At 41.4% G+C, this 23,371-nt stretch overlaps 1 protein-coding gene across 3 annotated transcripts in view; it reads right to left on the bottom strand.

The window, feature by feature from the left end:
- LOC115776212 (dual specificity testis-specific protein kinase 1) overlaps positions 1-23,140 on the bottom strand; it is a 40,304-nt gene extending 17,164 nt beyond the window's left edge. The window contains exons 1-2 of one of the 3 annotated variants that reach the window (XM_030723813.1): positions 22,857-23,140; positions 21,382-21,450 (exon numbers count right to left, since the gene is read on the bottom strand). In XM_030723813.1, coding sequence (XP_030579673.1) covers positions 21,382-21,450; positions 22,857-23,076 — 289 coding nt within the window. In that variant the 5' untranslated portion in view covers positions 23,077-23,140. Of the gene's footprint in view, positions 1-14,271; positions 14,352-21,381; positions 21,451-22,856 lie in introns of all 3 variants that reach the window. The other 2 variants (XM_030723815.1, XM_030723814.1) reach the window with 2 other exon arrangements.
- Between the last annotated feature and the right edge of the window lie 231 nt (positions 23,141-23,371).

The raw sequence follows: 23,371 nt of genomic DNA, 5'->3' as shown, positions 1-23,371 counted from the left end.
CATTGATAGTAGGATCTGATGTTTGTTTTTGCCTCAACTCTTCTTCTGAAAATGAATGGACAAGAGGGGACCCATCCACTTGCTCCTGCTGGAAGCAGTTGGGGATGGCTGTGGACTGGTGAGTGAGGGATTCAACTAATGTCAACCCAGGATTGGCGGCTTGAACATCAGCTACAGGTGAAGTGACCATATGACGTTCACAAATAGCCTCAATCACCTCCTGGGGAACAGTTTCTGGACTGTTAGGATTGCTCAGATGGTACAGTGTGAACTGCCGGATTCTCTCACTTTCTTTCTTGGATGCATAATCATCCTTTGGTGGGTCGTTAGGTCGGCGAGAACGTGCATCAGCATCTAGGTTTTGCTTTCCCGCTCTGTACTGAAGACTGAATGAGTAGGTAGAAAGACTGGACAACCACCTGTACCCTGTCGCATCAAGCTTTGCGGACGTTAAAATATATGTAAGTGGGTTGCTGTCAGTCACCACTGTGAAATCTGTACCGTATAGGTAACCAGAGAATTTTTCTGTGACGGCCCATTTAAGGGCCAAGAATTCAAGCTTATGAGCCGGGTACTTCCTCTCGCTCTTGGAAAGTCCTCGACTTGCAAAAGCTATGACTCGAGATTGACCATCTTGAACCTGATACAATGCAGCCCCAAGGCCAACAGTGCTGGCATCTGTATGCAGGACATATGGAAGTTGGGGGTCTGCAAATCCCAAGACTGGAGCTGATGTTAGCTTCCTTATTATGTCATCAAAAGCTTTCTGACATTGGGATGTCCACCGCTGACCAAAGGACTCCTTTGGGTTGCGATATTCTGAGCTTGGATTTACCTTCTGTCTCTTGTTCAGCTTTCTGAGTGGTGGATAACCGGAAGTTAGTTCATTAAGTGGTTTTACAATAGCAGAGTACCCCTGAATGAACCGTCGGTAATATCCAGCAAATCCCAAAAAGGATTGAAGCTCTTTAAGGTTTGTGGGGATCGGCCAGGTCTTTAAGGCCTCAACTTTCTCGGGGTCGGTTTCAACACCTCTCTCAGAGACAATGTGACCAAGGTATTTTACTGACGGTTGAAAAAATTTGCACTTCTCCGGTGCCAGTTTCAAACCGTATGTCACCAGTCGTTCAAGGACACGCTGCAAGCGCTGTTCATGCTCTTCCAAGAATGATGAGAAAATGATGAGGTCATCAATGAACACTAAAACTTCTTTTAGATTCATATCGCCAACACACTTTTCCATCAGTCTTTGGAAGGTTGAAGGTGCGTTTGTTACTCCTTGGGGCATCCTGTTGAATTCCCAGAATCCAACTGGACACACAAATGCAGTCTTATGCTTGTCTGTTTCTTCCATTTCAACCTGATAGTAACCGGACTTGAGGTCTAGGACGGAGAACCACTTAGAACCAGCAAGTGCAGTGAAAGCATCTTCCAATTTTGGAAGAGCGTAGGCGTCCTTAATGGTCTGCATATTCAGCTTTCTGTAATCCACACACAGACGAACAGAGCCATTCTTTTTGCGAACCACAACGATCGGGGAAGCAAATGGGGACTCAGATTCCCGTATGACTCCAGAATCTAGAAGCTCCTGTAGATGCTGTCTCACAGCATCCACATCATTGGGGTGTATCGGACGGGCCCTTTGCTTAAAAGGCGTCTCATCACTGAGCTTGATTCTGTGTTTAACTTTATCAGTATGGCCAAAGTCCAGGTCATTCTGAGAGAAGACGTTTGGCATACTGTTTAGCATGTTTGTTATTCGCTCTTTCCATTCAGTGGGTAGAGGTGAATCTCCAAAATCAAAGCTTAGCTCTTGGGAAGACTTTGCTGAAGACTGAGAACAGTCTGGTTCTCTGACAGTATGTTCTTTGTGTAGCACTTGCACTATAGCACTAACATCTGCCACAATAGTTTTAGGGGGAATGACAATGTCATGGTTGGTGTCATTTCTTAGTACGACAGGAACATGACATGAACGTTTGCTTGGTAAAGTTACTGCAATCGCTGAAACCAGTAAGCCATTTGGTAGAGAAGAAGCTGATGGTTGCTCAAGAATGACGTCTCTTTGAATGTTCAGACGATCCACATGAACAAAGGCTTCAACAACAGCGGTCTGTCTTGCAGGGACAACTTTAGGCAGATTGCCTATTAGTTTTGCACAACCAAGGCTGCTGCGGTTAGACTCTCTTTGTCGTAGCTCAAGTATTTTGAGAACAGCCTGATAGCCACTCATCAAAGGCTGAAAGGGTGAAAGTTTCTGATAGTCCGTATAAAGAACGTCAAGTGTGTTTGTGCCTATAAGCACCTGTTCATGGGCTGCAGAGCGGAGGTGAGGGATGACCAAGGCCAGTGTGTTTATTTCAATATCAGAGCCAACAAACTCTTTAGGAAAGGTGATGGTAAGCTCGACATATCCTAAATAGGGAACAAACTGGCCATTAGCACTCTCCACTTCAAGCAAGTCATTCAAAGAGTGGATGGTCAGATCAGAAAGGTGCTCTTCATAAAAGGACTGGGGCACAGTTGTGACCTGTGAACCGGTGTCTAGAAGACAGTTTATGTCTTTCCCTGCAATGGATACTTGGGCTGTGGTTTTAGTTCCCACAAGGCCATGTGGTAATTTTGACCCTTCTACCCCAACACTCTTGACAACAGGTTTCATGGTTTTGGGACTGGCATTTTGTAACTTCGCTCCCATATGTCCCTCTATGGGAGCAGATGTTGGTTTAAATGTGTCTCACTTTGAGAAACATTACAAGCTTCCCAAGCAGCCTGCCTTTCTTTCAGCTGTTTTTTCTTAGCTGCTACAAGGGAAGGATTTGGTGCTTTATCACAGACTGAAACAACATGGCCATCCTCTCCACACTGGAAGCAGTACCAGGGACGTGGTCTGCCATCTGCTTTGAACGTGGAGGGATGCTGACGGGCTGTTTTTGGTTTCACAACGTGGGCTTCATGTGTGACACATAGAGGAACAGACCTTGCTTTTTGCTGCTTAGGTCGTTTTGGGTTTTGGCCCTCTGACACAATGCTCTTCACCTGAATGCTGAGATCAGCAATTTGTTGCTTGAGCATCTCAAGATCAGTCTTATTTATCAAATCATTAGTGTCATGTGCGAGATGCACTTGTGACATGACACGCTGCTTACTGGAGTTATGGCCAGACTTTGCATGGCCAAAATGCTGCCGCATGCGAGTCATTTTTGCAGCCTGTTTATCCTCTTGTGTCCTAAGAAGGAGCAACAACTCTGCAAAGGCAGGTGGTTTCTCTTTCCTTTGTTCTAACTGAAGATCAACTATTAAAGCATTTTCCCAACAGCCTCTACAGAACTGCTTCAAAAGCTGTTGGTCAAACTCATGGGTGGACACACCACCTCGTCTCATTGCTTTACTTAAAGCAGTGTGCAGTCTCTGCAGAAAGACAGAAGGTAACTCTCCATCATTCTGGAATGTGCTCATGAACCTAGCATAAAGCTCGTCGCCATCTTCAACTGTCCTGTAAGCGGAGTCAAGCAACTTAAGGTAAGTTGAGGGACTAGATTGTGGGCTCAAATGCTTGATCATTTCAGAAGCAGGAGGAAGAAGACTGTCCAATATACGATGTGTGCAATGCAAGTCTGACACAGATGGATCTCTGATAAGAATTTCAACACTTGCACGCCATGTATCGTAATCTGCTTCGTGGCTTGAACGTGGACTCTTGCCTGAAAAAGCTCTGAGTCTACCGGGTGAAGCAAACTGGGGTGAGTTATCCTTGCTGCGCACCACATGCTCAACCACCACCCGCTGAACTGCAGGTGGGTTGACATCGATTAGGGGCGTAGTAGTGAATTCAGAGGAGACTGAAAGAGTCTGTGGGGGGTTGAGATCAATCAGGTTTTCACTGAAAATGGTAGGGGTGAGAGACTTACTTGGATCAGTTGCTGGTGTCAAAATCGTGGATTCGGTAAGCGTCACTGGTTGAGGGTTCTCAGAAGATGTGACATCTCTTTGGCTGGTTGAGTCTTTTTGTGGGGTTGGACTCTGTGAAGCTGAGGATTCTGAATCAGTCTGAGGTGGTTGGGCAAAAGCACTTTCTGCAGATGCAACCAGACTTTTAAGTTCCTCCTTCAACATTTCCCCTAATGAATTTCCACTCAGCCTGGCAATTTCAGAGAGCTGTTCCATGTACATCTTAGTAGCTTTGCTTCTGGCATCTACGGTGTAGACACTTTCTAAAGCCTTCAACTCATACACAATGCCTGCTTGAGTTGTGCTTGGAAGCTGAAGAGGCAGAAACGGTTCTAGTGTCTGCATGCCAGTTTCATGTGCAAACTCAATAATCATGTTTTTATGGTAATCCGATTTAGGATCATCTAAGCGAATGTAACGGTTAATGGAACCATACTTCTGGAGAAAGGTGGAGACTTCCTCATCTGCCTCAGACCCTGTTAAACCACTAACAACCACAGAGAGGGGAATTTTGATGGACTCCCTGAGCACTACATCCATTTTTCCCTTTTTTTTTTTTTGAAAGAGTACTTGGCACGTCCTAACAATATGTGTAAGAGGTCTGACACTTAAACACACACACTCATGCTCCTGGCTGGCTCGCCACAGCTTCTCTGTAACACAGTAGAGAAAGGTATTATATATTCTAGATGAATGGGCCAATAGGTTCGGCTATGGGAGCACAATGAGGCGTTTAAGTGACACACAAAGGCAGCTGGATAATTTTAAAGGACAACCAACTTTAGTGACATAAACCATAAAATTGACGAACAGTTGTACAAGGCTCACAATTATGAAAATGAAATTACACACAATAAAATACATAAAATAATAATACTACTTGGCCAAGTGCTAATTCTCAATATCAAATCTGTTGGGTGCACCCTGGTAATCTGAATTCCAAATTGTAATGGACAACAGAACAACAGATTAATCAATTTCAGTTCCAAATCAGGTTCAACTCAACACCATTCACATGAGGAGGATTTCCTACACAGCAGGTTGTTATAATGTCTGAAATAAACTTGTCCAAAGGGTAATGTCCAAAATTCCAGGATGAAACAATAAGCAAAAAATGTCAGTCAGTGGTCTCACGCATAACCAACTGTGTGTGAAGGTATGAGTGATACAGGCCTACCACACCGCAGGGTGCAGCAAGACTCCAAATGGAAAAGAAGGGATCCAGTTCTTTCTCTAAGTTCAGGTGGGATGGCTCGCCATCACAGTCACAGGAGGAATCCACCTCAGGAACAATCCAGCATGGGAAAAAAACCTGACCGATCTCAATGCGACACGTTTGGGACAACAATATGGTGGCTCTCAGTCCGGACACGTGGGGCACTTCAGCTGAACGGGGAACGAGATGAACTTCAAGGAAACCAGTAGCCAATAAGAGCTAACAAGGCTAACGAGGTAGCTCTAACAGTGCTCGGCAGAAAACTGAAGCTCAATCTATTTACTCACTTCACGACTTCCAGCTTAGAAGTCAGATGGCAAACAGCAATTGCAATTGCAAAAGAGCTCGTCTCAAGTTCGTATCCAGTACTATAATCGTCTTAACACACAGACTCTCACGCTGCACAGCTTAGCAGTCTCCTCCTCATGGCGGATCTTCACGCTCACACAAACAATGCTACCGACACGGGGAAGGAGGGCGGGACCTACAGCGGCGGTCTGCATTCTGATTGGCTGATACACACCAGAACTAAACTTTTTTATTGGCCAGGTAGACTACCTAGCTTCCCTAACCCCTGCTTCTTAAAGAGGCATCCCCATTTTATGTGGGTTACACAGACACCACGGCCGAGGAGAAATTTCTTTTTTTAAGGTCTGCTTTAAGACCACTGAAAGAGCACGTGTATAGTTGGTGCATCGTAGTGTAGTGTGGCTATGGACAAGTCCACAGTAAAACAGGCAGACACCCACACATCTGTGTGGATGATGATGAAGTGCTGAGTGTCCTGGAGTCTGCATTGCTGTTCAACTATGAACTTAGATTAAGGCAATAAATAAAGCACACACACACACACACACACACACACACACACACACACACACACACACACACACACAGTCCTGCTACTTGTAAAATCACAGTGAAATGTATATACTATTCTAACTCAAGTAGATAAGTCAATATGTTGTGCTGAGTTGTTGTAGATGCTATAAAGTCAGAAGTGTCTGCAGTTCTTGTGTACTTGTAGTAGCTGCTTTTATGGCACAAAGATGCACTGTGATGCCCTCTCCCTCTTTCTCTCTCAGGTCAGCAAACTGGTCTCTAGGCCTGTGTGACTGACGCCTTAACTAATATGTTTAACGTTGTGATGGATCACTACTGCCTGTTTTTGTCAGAAAAAAAAAAAAAACACTTGTTACTTCTGTTCAAGCCATTATGGTGCTGAATTGTTAGTTTCAAGATCCTTGTGTACTTCTTGTGACAATTGCATTGAATTGAATATTTACATTTAATCTAGAGTGATGTGATTGCTTCAGTGAACATTAACTTTATCATTAAATATTTTCATCTGGCTTGTACTGCAAATACTGTGAGGACACAACATTAACAGATACAAAAAACTGTCAGCCTCTGTTCAAGTTAAGTGTGTTATACTTATGGAGAATAAATGTGCAGATCTTGGTGACTGCTACTCAAGAAACCAGCTGAGGCATATGGAATACAAAATGTTCTACATATTACTTTAATCGAGGTGTTTGTTATACTTATGTTTGTCAGGGATTTTAACTGGGACAGAAGAGAAGCCAGAGTCTGAACAGTGACTCAAATCAGCAAACTTGTGGGTTACTAGTCAAACGCACGGCTTTGTCATGCCCCAAGTGCCACTCTATTATATCTAGCTGCCCACCCCCAACACAGCAGCTATGAACCAGCCCTGCTGTTGACTATTAGAAACTCATCACTTTCTGTCTAAGGCTCCAGAGAAGTTATTAAGAGGCAAACTATGCACTGTGGGTTTTGCTGTTTTATGGTATTTCTGAGTAAACCCACACTCTCTAACCCCCATTCCCCAAACCTCAACCCAGTCCTTTTACTTTCGTATTGATATTGAGTTTACAGGACTAGTTTAAGATGTAAAGTGAGGGTTAAAATCTGTCCTGTGCTGTAACTCAGCACCAGAGCTAGTGCTCTAGCCTTGACTAGCTTCCCTGCCACTAATTTAAAGACATTTTGGTTCAGACACTCTCTGCCCATCATTGGTTTTTAGTGTTTTAGTTTTTGGTATACGCAGGCCTCTTTCCCATTAGTACCTACTCGGCTCGGATTGATGCAGTTTTTAGGGTTTACCCATTAGAGATCCACAAATGGATCTCTTACCTGGTATGAGATCCATTTTTTAGTACCTACTCAGCCAGGGTTCCAAGCAAGCTGAGTCAAGCTGAAAATGTCAACAGATTGCATGCCACTGATTGGCCAGGGAGTGATGTCACTAAATGAGTCATGAGAGCAACTCCTTCACATGAATCAAACCCGCTGTTTTTGAAACCCAGCAACAAGGGAAATGGCTACACACTAACCAACACTGACGTTTTTGTGTTTTGGGGCTGATAACAGACTCCTGGGGGAGCTAGAGGGAACGACTTTGCGTTGCATACAAATGACATTGAAGGACTTTTGAAGGCCTTGATATAATGACCCCACCCACACTGAGGCGGTACTCAGTTGTTATGGAAAAAGAAACCGAGTCGCGTCGATCCTGGTAGGCACTAGTGGAAAAGAGGCTTTACGTTAGGCTAACTAAATCACCATTAACCTTGCTCTCATAAGGTTGTGGTTAATGGTGATTTAGACTTGTGTAAAATGATATCTAGTGAAGTCAATTTTCTTACTTTACAGTTCTATGTTTGAGATCCTCTGAGGTCTAATTTATCATAGGTGGTAACCCTGACTTAGACCTGTCATGGCATAAACTTAGGCCTGGTGGGCCACCAGCCATAGTAGCCACAACTACTAGGCATCATTTCCATATTCTCTTCATTCTCTTCTTAAAACTACTGGTTGCAACTCTGAAGTGCAGCTGGGTAGGATAAACTTCCCACAGCGAAGACTGCTCTCTGTTCCTCACAAAGAGGGTAGTCCTGACCTAATTCCAGTCACACAGTGCTGGTGTGATAGCATTGAAGGTCAGTTTGTTTTTCCCCCAACAACACCCTCAGTCGCCTTTACAATGACGCTGGTGGAAAGCGCGCGCTGACACGCTAAAACAATTGGCAGGGTTTTGTCAATAAAGTCGGGGGAATCAACCCCAGCTATTCACAGTGCTTTTGTTCATTCAGCTTCAGACTAAACAATCACTGCACTTTCAGCTCTGGTGCTGTCAGAGAGAAATGCTTACAGTGCAGCCCCATCATCTAACTGTCAATCTCTCCACATCTCTTCTCTGCTGCCTCCATCCATCAGCTCTCCTCCTTATTCGTCCTGACTGGTTGGTTCCCAAATTTGTAAGATGAAGAACATCATGCCCTCAAACTTGTCAGCAAGCTTTTAGACTGCATTGTTATGATGTTATGATGAAGTGTAACTGAATAAAATGTAATTATTTCTGGGAAAACTGACACATTTTAGTGAAATAACATTATCAAAAACATCATTTTCTTTGATCCACTGGCTGCATGAGTTTCCCGAGTATACTCATGATTCTCAACATACTCATAGTCTGGATTCAATGCTTAATAGTGACTTCAAACCAATCTTTCTCAGGAAGAAAACATGTAACGCAATAGTATACATAAAGTATGCCTTCTGGAGAACTCCTTCCCTTTTATAGACACAGAATGAAAACATACAAAAGTGGACAGTTACACATAAAAAAAAAAAAAAACACATTAAAACTTTGGTATTTCAAGGATTTCAAAACTGATTACTTATTAAAATGTCATCTTTACCTACAGTGGAGACAACAGGTCTTTGCACATTAAAATCATTATAACTAACTTAAAATTTCAACCAGTTTTTGAGTGCTTTTGTTTGTTTCTCATTTCTGATAGAACTTGCTCTTGGATCCTGGAAACACCCCTGCATATGGATAAGTAGCGTCTCCAGACTTTGTAGCCTATGTATAAGATAAGGGTGCGAAAAAAACCACTGGCCTGGACCCTAAAGTGGAAATGAGCTAATACTAATGAGCCAGTTTGGTGCATTTAAATGTCAAAGGCAACATGAAGTGTACCCAACCTAACATTCATCTGAGGCTCCTACTGTCAAAAAAATCTTCTAAGGTTGTTTTTGTACTGCATGTCACTTTGATCACATGCTTTGAAAACCTATTTAATTTCATCCAGTGACACACCTGTTGTTTAGAACCAGATGAGTTTATCTTGATAAATTTCTGTCCACTGAAACATCTTCATCAGCTTCACCAGAGAGTTCAACTCTGATCTCTCACCCTTTCATTTATTCACCTTTGCTATCATTTCCCTGTTTTCATCCTGCTATTAGTATCACGCTTAACAAGAACATCAACCAAAATATTAAAAAAAAATATATATAGAATTGCAGTCTACTGTTCCCACATCCAGTCATTGCCACTTTCATTAATTTACTGGAAGCATAATGTTGCAGCTTCCACTGCGCCAACTGTATGCATCAGTTACACATTCAGCAAAGCCACAAGGCTACAGCCGAAGGTAAACACATTCCACGGTCTGTGTCTCAGTTTCAGTTTGTGGCACATTCCCACATTCTGTTTCTGTCTGCTTTTCTCTCTTTCCCCCTCCACTGTCTCCATCAAAGTTCCGGGCAAACATGAACATTCCAAGTGTTGCATCATAAGTAGGCTCTGAACATTTTTAAGCCTGCACTTTGGGTTTACCACTTGTCATGATCTTCTACCAGCTCCAACATCCACATTTAGATGACAGAACAGGAATCTGCTTCCATACTATATATTAACACTACTATAAAGATTTAAACAATATGTCCCATCAAGCAAAGAATGACTTGGCTGCTGTGGTTGCTGCAAGTGAGCCACAACATGTTCAGTATTAGCTCCATATGTGTTTTTTTTCCCTCCACACATGGAATGACAAGGTTAGGCAAGCAAATTGCAGGAATATGTTGTTATCACAACCCGCTGTGAGTTTGACCTGTCTGACCAATACTCGCCATCAACGGGAACAGTAAGGCTGGCCATGACCACAATGACGTCCTGCCAGCTGATAAGGAATGCTGTTCGAGAAAATTGCACAGTAAATACCACTTCACACCAGGGCAAGAGTTTTCCCCAGTGCTCTGCCTCTCAACACAAGGATTCTCACAGAAAAATGTCAAAAAGATCACACTGGGAGAAGAATGAATACAGGAATTTTACCTCATTAGGTGACATCAGTGCAGTGTCTCTCTAGACTCAGATATTACCACTTGAAGCCAAATTGATATGAGTCACTAAAGGGTCTCGGCAGATACAAGTGAAAATGATCGCTCAATCCACTCTTCATTAAACCAAACAGGGGATAATGAGCTTGATGACACATTAACTTCCCAAAGGAAACGCGTGTGAGATCCCTTAAAGTATTCAGGCAAACGCACGACACAATGATGGGAACACATACCCCTACATTTTTCACATTTTTAAATCCAAGAAATTAGAATATGATACCAGATTAAGTTCCACCAAACCTCTTCAGAAGAGTTATTTCAACCTCTGATCTCAGGTCTGATGATGTCTTTTCTTCTGAAGTGTATCTCGTCACGCCAACACATAAAAAGCTTCCTGTGACCTTCAGATAAAAGCGTTTGGATGTCTGATTCTGGCAAGGAATTTAAAGCTCTGAGAACCTTTCCCTCATCAGTGATGACATCAACCCTAGCACCAAACCCTAACCCTACAGTATGTTTGGGAGAAAAGCAAAAATGCCTTTTACTTTTTTTTTTGGAAAGATTGGAAATAGCTTTTGATGTGTGTCAGTTAGAATGATTGTTTCTTTGTCCCCTGACTGTCAAAACATTTTTTTCAGAATATGTAAACCTTTAGAGTCATCATCAAGATTGACTTCGGCCTCACAGGATTAAAAAGATCTCCATAATATTTGAAATGAATGATTCATCTGATGGAGACTGCCAATTTATCCAGGACTGAACACCACATCAGCCTCAGACTGGGCAGATTATATAATAAGTGATTCAGCTATGAATTCTGCACGATTTTGTGTGTGAAGTTGATGTAAGGAAATGAGCTGAACTGTGAGTGGACGTTTCAACAGAATAATGATCCTAAGCATGCTAGCAAATCCATAATGAATGGCTCAGCCAGACAAAATGATGGGTTCTGGAACAACCTACCAAAAATCCCACATGTGAATCACACTGAACTGTTGTGGAGCAGATATTAAATGAGCAGTACACACAAGAAACCCACAAACATCTCGTAACTGAAGAAATGATGTAGGAAGAGGGGGTCAAAAATTTCAGCAAGTTGACAGTTATGCAAAATGCAATATAAGAGGTTGTTTCTGCAGCTTCTTGTGGTTGTAAATACAACCAAAAGAAGCTTATGGTTGTATTTACATTTTCCACAGATGATTGTACATCTGCTTATATATTTTTGTTGACTTATATCAAGTATATCAGTTTCTTTTGTGGGCCTTGTGTCAAAGAGGATCAAATGTTTTCTTCTTCAAATATTTCAAGTATTATCTCCAAAATTCCATCCATGGGACATAGCTATATTTTTACATATCTCTACTGTTATGCTACATAAGGCTAACAAACAAATGAGGAACAGTTATTTTAATAGTACAAACTGGCACAATGACTCTCTTGAAATGTATCTGACATTTAATCTTTTGAAACATTTTGGTAATTACCCTGTAATACAAATCTGTTATTTGTAACAAACCTACAGCTGGAAAAATTAATTGAACATTCAGTGAGTTGTGATTATTTTAATTGGGATAGGCCTCCTGCTCTGACATACACACATGTTTTAGGCTTTGGTAGATGAATAACATTCTTGGCTTCCTCTGTTTTCACAGAAAGGCTGAATTTCAAGCTGAAAATCCTGGAGGATGAAAGAGCATTCAAATACAAAGACACAACTTTGGACTGCACTGAAATAACAGGAACAAGTTTATTAGAAAGAAATTTCAACTCTGTTTATTACTGAGAAAAGGGTGGAATTTTAGGTGGTTGTATCAAAACTCATCACACCTCTGCTAGAAAAAAAAATGTCCAGTTTTCTGTCAAGAATTGATATTGTAGCCAGGACTTGAGCGGATAGCAGCATCCTCAGTGCCACACTGACTTCAGGCATAAAGCATGCAGATGATGTGGGTAACTGCACCACAGCAGAGCATTAATCTGCACGTAACAGCCCTCTAGTCATGACATTTTTGGCAGTAGCCTGACGCATTAAAGCTGAGCACTTAAACTAGCCTGAGCCAAGCCACAGTAGCTGTTAATTGCTTCATGGATTTTCCAAAGCGACGTGACGCTTGTCTTGGAGCCACAGGAGCCTCAGAGCTCTGCCTTCATCTGCAAGTTTGCAAAACCAGAGATGGCAGGCTAGAGGATACTGATGCGTCAGACAGGCTGATATCAGATCAATAAGGGAGGGCCAGAGCAAGACTACACATAGCTGTGGCTCCCCATTGGCGTCAACCACACTTGGTGGTCGACAAAGCAGTGATGCAGAATCACCATTAATATTACAGAACATAAAGCATTAAGGGCTAAAGAATACAATCCGTGCTTCTAAACTCTTAAAACTCTGAAAGCTTTTAAATGCATTTAAATAGCGTGCAGCACATTCATGCATTTATGTAGTTTGTTGTCTAAGTTTTATGTTAGCAAATTGTGACATGCTTGCTCCAGAGTGCCTCTATACTTCTCTACTGCTCCAGCATCAGGAGTGAGCAACAATAGCTATAACAATAGCTTACAAATGGAGTCCATTAATCACTAACATCAACAAGCCTCCAGCTCCAAGCACAACAGACTCCAACCCAAATTCCACAAGGACAACAAATCAAAAACAGTGACGTCTCTGATTGTTGGAGGTCGCTGCTATTATGGAAATGTTTAACCCCACAAACATCATGTTGCTTAGCAAGGGTCAAACTACAGAAACAAAGCACTGTACCATACTGACCGGCTATACTTTTGGTAAATTTTGGTCAACTTGCCAATTACCTCATGTATAATGTCACATGATATTGACACAGAAGTGTTTCTGCCTAGATTGCTACTTCAGGACTGCTGTGACTCAGGGGTCGAGCCAATTTTCTACCAGTTGGAAGATCGGTGCATCGATCCCTGACTCCTCCAGTCCACTTGTTGAAATATGCTCAAGTTGCTCCTGATGCATCTACTGGAGTGTGAGTGCGTGCAATAAAAGCATAGTATGAATGTTATTGGGTGAATGAGTAGAAAGGTGTTATATAAGTACCAGACTATTTACACTGCAACCCAGACCTAGATAAGAAGAACCTTAAGGGTATTGATTTTAGCCATCAAATCATATAATGGCAAACAGCAAAGACAGATAAATGATATTTGCTTCCTACAGTACTTGCCAGCATGGGATGAGTAGCCAGCTAGCTGTTACTTAGCTACGCAACATGTATCTGGTACTGGTTGCTCATCATGTCTAAGTCAGCCTTGTTATCAATATACTGATACTCAGGTACAGTATAAATGCTGGTCTTCAAGTTGCTGCATGACAGTAAGTGCATCAGATAACAGAAACAAACTTTCAAAAGTTGATAAAGAGGCCAAATTAGCATGCTTGGCCCTCTAGAGCCATTAATTTGGAAAATTCCATTAGGTTTGTTTGTTTGTTTGAAACAGGCTAACAGAGATTAAACCATTTACCATCACTTAACCCAACAAACATGTCTTTAGACAGGTTCAAATCTAAAGCCTTCTTGCTATGAGCTGACCAATGCAGCACTGCGCTGCTACGGTTTTAATCAACAGGACATCTGTAGCTCAGCATGCTGTCGTATTTACAGAGAACATCTACGCAATCAGCAACTTTCGGCATAAGAAGTCTGTAAAATCTTTTTAACCAAGCTGTACTATCAAGTACTGAAAATACTGTAAATGTCACTGACTAATCTTTCCAACTGTGATTCAATTTATGAAGGCACCTCAGCTGATTTAAACACGCACTCCAGGGGAGTTTTTTCCTTGGAACAATGACTCGCCACTTTGGAAATTATACTCTGTACATTTCCTCTTCCACGTCTTTCTGCTCCACTGACCTCTTTCACTGCCTTGGTTTGCTGTGCTAAAGATCAAGTTACGCGCTTTTGTTTCTTTCTTACCTTTAATCTATTTCTGTGATCAACTTGAGCCACACCACCCCAGACTCTCACAGCATCTGGTTTTCTTTCTACTGGAACATCTGGAACATCAAGTGTCAAGCAGTACAATTAAGAAAAAGAACAATCTGCAGTGTTTACGGTTTCAGTTGCACAATGCCTTAGTTATAATATAATTAAGAGGATGGAAACATTCTCAGATACAATAGGAAGTTGTCATGGTGGTAATTCTGTAAAGAGCTCTGCCCTGCGGTTTATCTCTTAATACCATAGTGCAGTGGTAATGTGACTGTGGCGGCAACCAAAAACAATTCATTTAGTTCATTTGGCAGATTGGGTAACATTCTTTTAGTGGCTGCACCACTGCAACTGATGGGCGCCCATACGCAGGTTCATGCTGAGAATTTATGCGTGTGTGGAGCAGTGACACTGATCCATCATCATCAAATGAGAGAAAACAGGAAGCTATTTCTGACTGCTGGACTGATTTTTTTTTTTAAGTCAGAGCATAATGTAATTGTGCATTTGCAGAGACGCTCGTTTATATTTATTTCCTGTGAGAAATAAACTCATTTGTGTGCATTTTTCTCTTTCACCCATGTGCTATTTTATTTAAATATTTATTTATTCCATCAATCCATCTTCTTCCACTTATCCAATTCAGCTGCCGTAGGGCAAGAGGCAGGGGCAGCATGGTGGTTACCACTGTTGCCTCACAGATCCTGGGTTTGAATCCACCATCTGGCCAGGGCCTTTCTTTAGGGAGTTTGCGGGTTCTCCTATGTTTATGTTTAAATTGCCCATAAGTGCGAATGATTATTTATTCATTTTGACATGAGGGCCACACACTGTGCATTATGGAGGTTGCATAAACTCCTTGACCACCTGGCAGTGATGCTATCTGCCACTGGCGATGCCAAAGGGGGACAACAGGACAATTAGACTATGGAGCAAATCGCCCAACGCTATAGCATCTGGATATTTAATAAATTATATGTTCAACATTTAATTTTAAAATATTAGCATGTTAAGAAATGTTTGGGCAATTAAAGCAACTCAACTGTTCTTAAGCTGCCATGATCAGCGCCTCAGTGATGTCCTTTAAGCCAACCTGTTCTAGCCACTGGTAGGATTTCTTTATGTCAGCCACTTCCTCTATCGAGCGATGGTACATCCCATGCAGGGGCTTGGTTGATTGATTGCCTCTCTTCCTTTTGCTCATTACCTCATATACACACACAGTCCAGTACACAGAACACAAACAAAATGTGATTGTGTCCTGTGTACTGCTGAAGGTACAGTATCGTATACAGTATCGTATGTAACACATGATGCTCAGGCACAGCATAGGCATATTTTATATTAATATAACATGTAAAGCTAGGGTTGTTAGATGCTACCATGTCTTTGAAAACATGGTAGCATCTAACAACCAAGCCCCCAGTGAAGCAATGGTAAACTAATTAGCGGAAAAGTACATAAAATAAGTGAATAATTCAAATGGCATTTGTTTGAAACCTCCTCAAGCTGTTGCACCCTTATCATTTGACTGTAACCATAGCTCCACTGGGCCCTTCAGTAGGACATGTGACCCCCCAGTACCTACTTTATGGTAACCATGCAGAGTGCTGTAAAGGGATTGCATCTATGCACATGGTCTATAAAACTTCAAAAAATGTTCATGGTTGTGATCAACCAAAATTCTTAGATCTTTCCAATTGCATTCAGGCCATCTGGGAATGTGAGAGTCTCACCATATTAGCAAGTGTCTCTCTTTCTCTCTGTGGATATCAGGGTTATTATAGTTAACGAAAACGAACGAAATAACGAAAACTGAAATTGAAAAAACATTGTCGTTAACTGAAATAAATAAAAACTATAATTAAAAGGAAAAAACGATAACTAATTAAAACTGAATTGTGAGTTTACAAAACTAACTAAAACTAACTGAAATTAACTTGTTTTTTGGGGGTTTTTTTTAAGCCTTGTGGATTGATATGAAATCATTGTTTCCGCTCTCCGAGTTTAAGCTGGGAGCGCCACAGGACAACTGTGTGAGTGCGCATGTGCGTGCGCTCACCGCGCTGGTCCGCAAAGTAATGGCTGCGGTCTGCAGAGAAAGCGGCAGAGTCCCGTATGGAGGTTCTTTGAGTACAAACACCTGCACACGACCACAAGGTAATTAACACACACAATCCAGCTACACAAGCATAAATGCGGACATGAGGTCGGACACTTCCGTAGGTTATATACAAAGACCCTGCAGGTTTAATTAGCGAACATCTAACCAAGCTAGCTCCAAAACAGAAGCAGCTTCAGGTGGTGAGAACATCAGGATGCAGCTGGATTTGAGCTTTGACTCCTTCAAAGAGTTTGTTTTTGTTTAACACCACATGTAGGCGTTATTAATCTGCTGCACTGATGCTGAAGTTTATTGTGGAGTTTATTGTAGAATTTATTGAGTTTGGGAATTCATGTTTTTCTTTGTTTCTCCCTGTTGATGTTCATGTGTGTCCTTAATATTACACAAATTTAGCATGTCTTGTGAACAGTTGGTTGTTGACTATATTTCTTTAAACTGTATCTTTTGTCAAGTTTTCATTACACAATAGTCACTTTTGCGCCTTGAATCTTGCACCTGATCAGGTATGAAAATACTAAAACTAATACTGAAACTAACTAAAACTAAGCATGGAACCAAAAATAAAAACTAATAAAAACGAGCAAAACCACTCTGAAAACTAATTAAAACTAACTGAATTAGAGAAAAAAAAGTAAAAACTAACTAAAACTAAACTATAATGTAAAATCCAAAACTATTATAACCCTGGTGGATATGCACAGCATACAAACAAACAGTGCAGATTCCATTCCACATGAGAGTGGCACCCCAACCGCTTATGGAAACACTGGGCAGAGAGATGCTTCACTCTATATTTTCTTCTGAAAAAGAAAAATCGCACTTGAGAACAACACACCACTTGTACAAGATGGGTAAGTGGGCTGGAAACAGAGCTGGAAGTCATACAAAACGTGGAAACAACACAATGTATCTCTGTCCCCTTCTTCTGCCTCCCACCATTACTGCGGCAGCACTGAACTCATCCAGTGTTTGAGCCAAACATCAATGTTTGTCGAGTTCATGCTATATAGAAAAAAAGTGGACATGCACCCAAAGCTGCCAAGGATAACCTGAATGCAACACCCAAAAACAAGTAGCTAACACCTGTAGCTTTAAAAAGGTGGAAGCAGCTGTACCTGCTAGGTGCCATCATGGGTAACTCACTATGTATATGTAAGAGGTAACACAATTGGATACAATTCAGTGTACAAAGAAGTGGAAAAACTTGGGGGCTAAATATATTTTCCTTTGAAAAAAAAACTGATCATAACAAAAAAGTGGGGACCCAGGAGGGAAAAAAGTCTTGCCATTTTATAACCTCTTCTCACTAGTACCTACCCTACTTTCGATTGTTTTCCATTACAATTGAGTACTGTGGTTGGGGTCATTATAGCAAGGTGGACAGAAAGTCTCGTGATATCATTTGTATGCAACACAAACACAAACAGTTATTCCCCAGCCAATCAGTGGTATGCCGTCTGTTGACATCACATTTTTAGCTCGACTCAGCTTGCTTGAGTACTAAAACAAGTACCTGGCACCAGGTAGTAGCACCTAATGGAAAACCCTAAAACCAAGTAGAGTCGAGTCAAGCCTACTACTGGAGGTCCTAGTGGGAAAGAGGGATATGTGTTTCTGTTGTGGACCATATAGAAAATACTATTCAATTCAATTCAATTTTATTTTATTTATATAGTGCCAAATCACAACAAACAGTCGCTTCAAGGTGCTTTATATTGTAAGGTAAAAACCCTACAATAATTACAGAGAAAACCCAACAGTCAAAACGACCCCCTATGAGCAAGCATTTGGCAACAGTGGGAAGGAAAAACCAGGCTCAGGGAGGGGCAGTCATCTGCGTGACCACTTGGGGCTGAGGGGAGAGAGACAGAACAAAAGACATGAACACAATTCCCAAAACACAACCACAAGGTAATTAACACATAATGCACTACTCAGAACCAGAAATGCTGGCACTGACATTGGCCACTAATGTAGCTTACGTTGTAGGCTCTACAAAGATTTTACTGCAGAAGTCTAAATCAGTCGTGAAAGGCAGAAGTAGCTTTCAGCTCTGCAAAAATGAAGGCAACGTGTCTTACATTTGTATTCATATATCACAAAGTATCAGAAGAAGTGTGGGGAGAATTCATAGGATTCCCTCTCTGTCCCTCTCTCCATCTAGGGCACTAGATGGGACATAGATGGGCAATAGTCAGACAACACCACAGCAAGTCTGCCTATAAAGACAAATCCTTTCCTTAGTCATGGATCGAGGCAGACGCCACAGATGACTTGCAAAGAACTTCTTTTTTAACTGCACGCTCCATCCCACACAATCAGTGCAAACATGAGCCTGGCAGCCAATCAGCCAAGATTCCCAGGCATGTAGCAGAAGAAGTGTGAAGGTAAAAAAGCAGTAAAATTCTGACCTTGAGACAGCATGCCCATTACAACGCCAAAAGCTGACAGAGTTAAAAATCTAAGCACAAATATATTTATTTAACTCACTACCCCTACAGACCATTTAAAGCAAGATAAGCCTGAGGTCATCAGAAAAAGTCAAGATATGCATTCTACGTGTGAGCAAGCAGCGAAAAAGTTGTTTTATTATATTTACATATAGTTCTTTCTATCAAATTGCAAATGGCAATTCTCAGAAGTAGGTGTTTGTTTTGGCCGGGGGGCAGCACAATCTCATACCTTTTGTAGATAGCTCTGCTCTCTTTTATTAATTTAATAGACTGATGATAATGGGTCAGTAACAAAAGACACTGTTGACATAGCTGCCAACATTAGCTGGTTAATTCAGAGTTACTTCTACTACAAGACGATTAGAGAGGAAAACGGAACTCTGTAAAGAGCAAAAAGAGCATCTTTCTCTGCGACACTAGCCAACAGGAGCTAGTTAACACAGCTAATGCTATCCTCACTTTGATGCTGATTAATAATCTGAAAGTCATAAGCACAGGCTACTCAACAAGCTAGGTAGGTGTCTAAAGCCTTGTTAGCAAGCATTGGAGGATTTTGTTGAGTAGGTGACCGTTTAATTTATTTACCACCCTTTCATGTGAGTAAGTGGTATATTTGCTCCAACTGGTGAGCTCAGTCACTTGCCTCAAAGTTAAAACAACTTTAAAGATGCCAAGTGGGTGAGTCCCTAATTAAAGGTTAGTTCGTCTGTCAAGTTGCTAAATTTCACTGACATTTCATTATCTCTGCCTGCCAATCTCTCCCTCCGTGGATCTTCTGTAAGTCTTAAAGATAAAGAGTTAGTGTCTGTGTACTAGAAGTGGGGAAAAAGCAAACCAAAAAAGTGATACAGCATAGTATTGCGCTATTTTGCATGGCAATATTGTGTTGATTACAGGGGCATATATTGATATCTGATTAAATAAATTAAAAAAAAAAACATGGGAATACTTTTGACTTAGGGCACTTATCTCATGCACCACCATAGATAACGTTAGCCGAGCAACCTTATATTAAATTGGCTCAACCAATAAACCCTGGATGATACTGACAAAGCTGCCTCCTAATACAAAGCAATAACGGCTCCGTCACAAGTAAAAATAGGACAGCAAACCACCATTCATCTACAAAAAAAAGGTGTCTGCCTGGTGATTTTTTTTTTTCACACTCTGCAACCGATTGCAACATATGGTGACTAAATGGTTGCCCAGAGTTTGAGAATGTTGCACACTCACGACCACTTTTGATGGCAAGGCGATTGCACAGGTCACCTGATCGAAGGCAAACAGTTGCAGTCTGACTTGGACTGACAGCAATCACTGTCAGAGAGATTGTTGAAGGTTTGCAAATAATTGCTATCTAATTTATAAATGCAGACAGATTGCCAACATTGCAACTAATTTGACACAAAGGGGGGACCGCAAGACCACAACTCATTGAGCATTCACAGACCTGGTTCCTGTCTTTGAAGCAACTATTTCAAAAGGTAACAAGATCACAAATTCATTGCACACAGCCAAAATCATTTTGGTCGTGCCGCAGTCTCCAGCAACTGTACAGCATGAATAGCTCATGCCCCCACAGTCCAGCAAGGTCAGATCAACTAAAATAATAGACAATAGACTTTTTAGTAGCTTTGAAAAGTTTTGATGAAAGAAATGTCAAAACAAAGAAACAAGAAATATCAGCGGAGAAATTATTTTACAATAATTCACAGCGACACACGATAAATTAAAAAAAAATGTAAATATTAAACATAATGTCGACACACACACACACACACACACACACACTGAATAGCAAATTCACTATTGGGAAAGCTATGGTAACTACTAGGAGAGGTTTAGACTATTAACCACTAAGATTTATGGGTTATCTGTTAATTACTGGGTTTTCAGTGTCACAAAGGTGGCTGTCTTTTAAGCCACTACAACTTCTAACATGCCCCAGTAAAGATTATGTTCTGTTTTAAAATTACTGCAATAATCTGTTAAATAAAAAAATACTCTGTATTATTTTAGTGAGTCACCAGTCATTACTCTTTAGTCTCTGTTTAAATGCAGACATATGAGACTGGTTACAAAAAAAAAGATAAAAAAAAGAACTTCTAGTCTATAAGGATGTGTTGAACATCCAGGCCAGGTAACAGGACACCTCCCTAACACATCATCTTTGGACACATTTAGACAGGCTGCTGCTGAGCAATGTCTTTCTATTTCAGAACATTGCAGAGCTAAACACAAATACCCTATAGCAGACTCACCTGCTTGAAGCGAGAGTTCATCAAACACACATTGATTTAACACATACAATAAATGCTGCTATGGAGGTGACACACTGACATCAAGCAGTGCAGCGCTGAAAACACATCACAGCTCAAGACAAGTGTGATTTCTCAGTTCACTGTCAGATAACTTTGGAGTTGTTGCATTTAGAGTGTAACGGTGTGCATGAAGACTTTTTTTTTTTTTTAATGCAAACACCATGAAAAAAGTTTGAAAATTAATCTTAATACTTACTCCATTGATTTAATAAGCTATTCATGTGCATCTTGCGGTGGAACAAATCCAGAGGTCTCTGTGCAGAAACTGAGGAGGAGCCACACACAAAAAGCACACACACAGCTTTTTACAAAGACACATTTAGGACAACAAGCAACACTGAAAACTAACATGAAGACTGACTGACAGACAAGACACTGGACTCTGAGATAGCTGTCACTTCATGCATTATAGTTATAAAAATAAAATCTCATATTTTTGCAAAAGAATATCAGTGCCTTGGAAGAAAAAGACCTACAAACTGACCTGTTCATGTTTATTATTATTCATCATATAACATCAGTGCACCAGCTAACGACCCTGCAGCTGACCTAATGGCACTGGTGGAGGTGCAACAAGCCTAAATGCCATGGCAGGAAGCAACATCTTACCTGTATAATGATCTGATATGATGCTGAATTAACACTGCACCCACCCCACGTGACCTGTGATCCTTCTTTATCAGATGTTATCAGGTCACCCAACCCAGCTGTCTAACCCAGCTGGGCTAAGAATTTCAAGGGTTCACTATTGGAACTGTTCACTGTCACTACAATTAGCAAGCTGGTGTGGCCATTAGCACTAGCATAGCGCTAGCAAGCTGCCCCTCCCTGAGCCTGGTTCTGTTAAAGGTTTCTTCCTGTTAAAAGGGAGTTTTTCCTTCCCACTGTCGCCATGCGCTTGCTCATAGGAGGTCATCTGATTGTTGGAGCTTCCTCTGTATTATTGTAGGGTCTGTACCTTACAATATAAAGTGCCTTGAGGTGACTGTTGTTATGATTAGGTGCTATATGTAATGAGTAATGTCACAAACCAACCACCTCCTGTTGCCAGTTTTAACTGACTTTTTATATAATTAATTATTATTAAGTATTCTGTCATTACTGCGGCCCACCTGCAGTACCTTCGCGGCCCACCAGGGGACCCCAGCCCACACTTTGAGAATCACTGGCTTAGAGGGTTTCCTTGGTTTAAAGCTGAGCTAAACTGCATCAGGTGACACTTAAATGGGTCTGCCACAACTACAAATAATTTAACGTTATACTTTATAATTTGTTCTGTTTGTAAAATTCAAATAGCTATTATTAGTGCAGCTTTAAGGATGTGCAAAATGTAACCACAATGCAGAGCAATTGGGGTAAAGGGCGTACTTTGGAGGCCTTATAGAGTCAGATGCAAAGTCAAAATTCATAATCATTTTTCTCTCTTTCTACACCACTTCGTGTAAAAAAAAAAAGCGACTCTTTAGAGTCCGTGGAGACCACACTATGAATGCCGGCCTTGGGCTGGGAACCTGTGCGCACTTTCACAGTTTCGTGTTTTCTACTGTAGTCAATAACAAGTTTACACTTTGCTAAACATGTCGCATCTACTGTTAGACAAACTTAAAATTTTAACCGTTTAAGATCATTTACTTCCAATGAAATAGTACAACACAAATATAGTGCTCTTACATAGACTGAGTCCCAGCGTCGTTGTGCAGCTCGGCTTTAAACTGTCGCTGAAACACTTTGCATCATATATCCGCTGTAGTTTACAGTGTGTGCAGGAAGTCGCGGTTGTGTTGGCACCTTTCTTCTCACGGGGTCTCTTGCAGCGTGGGGTGCGGGCGGTACCGTCAGCTCTGCGCGTCGGTGTTGAAACGAGCCTCGCTAATGCAAATGCATGTTTCATGTGTTGTCTTAGGAACCAGCTTCACCAGCACGTCGGTGGATGAAACTCCACCCACGGGGAGAGGAGGCCGTCCAAAGCTGAGCAGTAGGCAGGCAGGCAGGCAACCTGCGAGAGTGTGTGTGGATGTCAGGAGGATACTGTGGAAAGGACCATTTTCACTCAGAGTGGTGCTTTTATAGAAACTTTATGACGCTGCATTTAATGTAGTTGGAGCAGATACTCTTTTTCAAGGCCCTTTAGACCCCTGGGCTGCACCGAGTCTACCCCGTAATCAAATCATAAGGCTCTAAACTGA

The sequence above is a fragment of the Archocentrus centrarchus genome, unplaced genomic scaffold (assembly GCF_007364275.1).
Source record: "Archocentrus centrarchus isolate MPI-CPG fArcCen1 unplaced genomic scaffold, fArcCen1 scaffold_27_ctg1, whole genome shotgun sequence".
In the NCBI taxonomy this organism is placed as follows: domain Eukaryota; kingdom Metazoa; phylum Chordata; class Actinopteri; order Cichliformes; family Cichlidae; genus Archocentrus; species Archocentrus centrarchus.
Note: the sequence above shows the minus strand (reverse complement) of the source record. Positions and strands in the feature narration are given on the sequence as shown.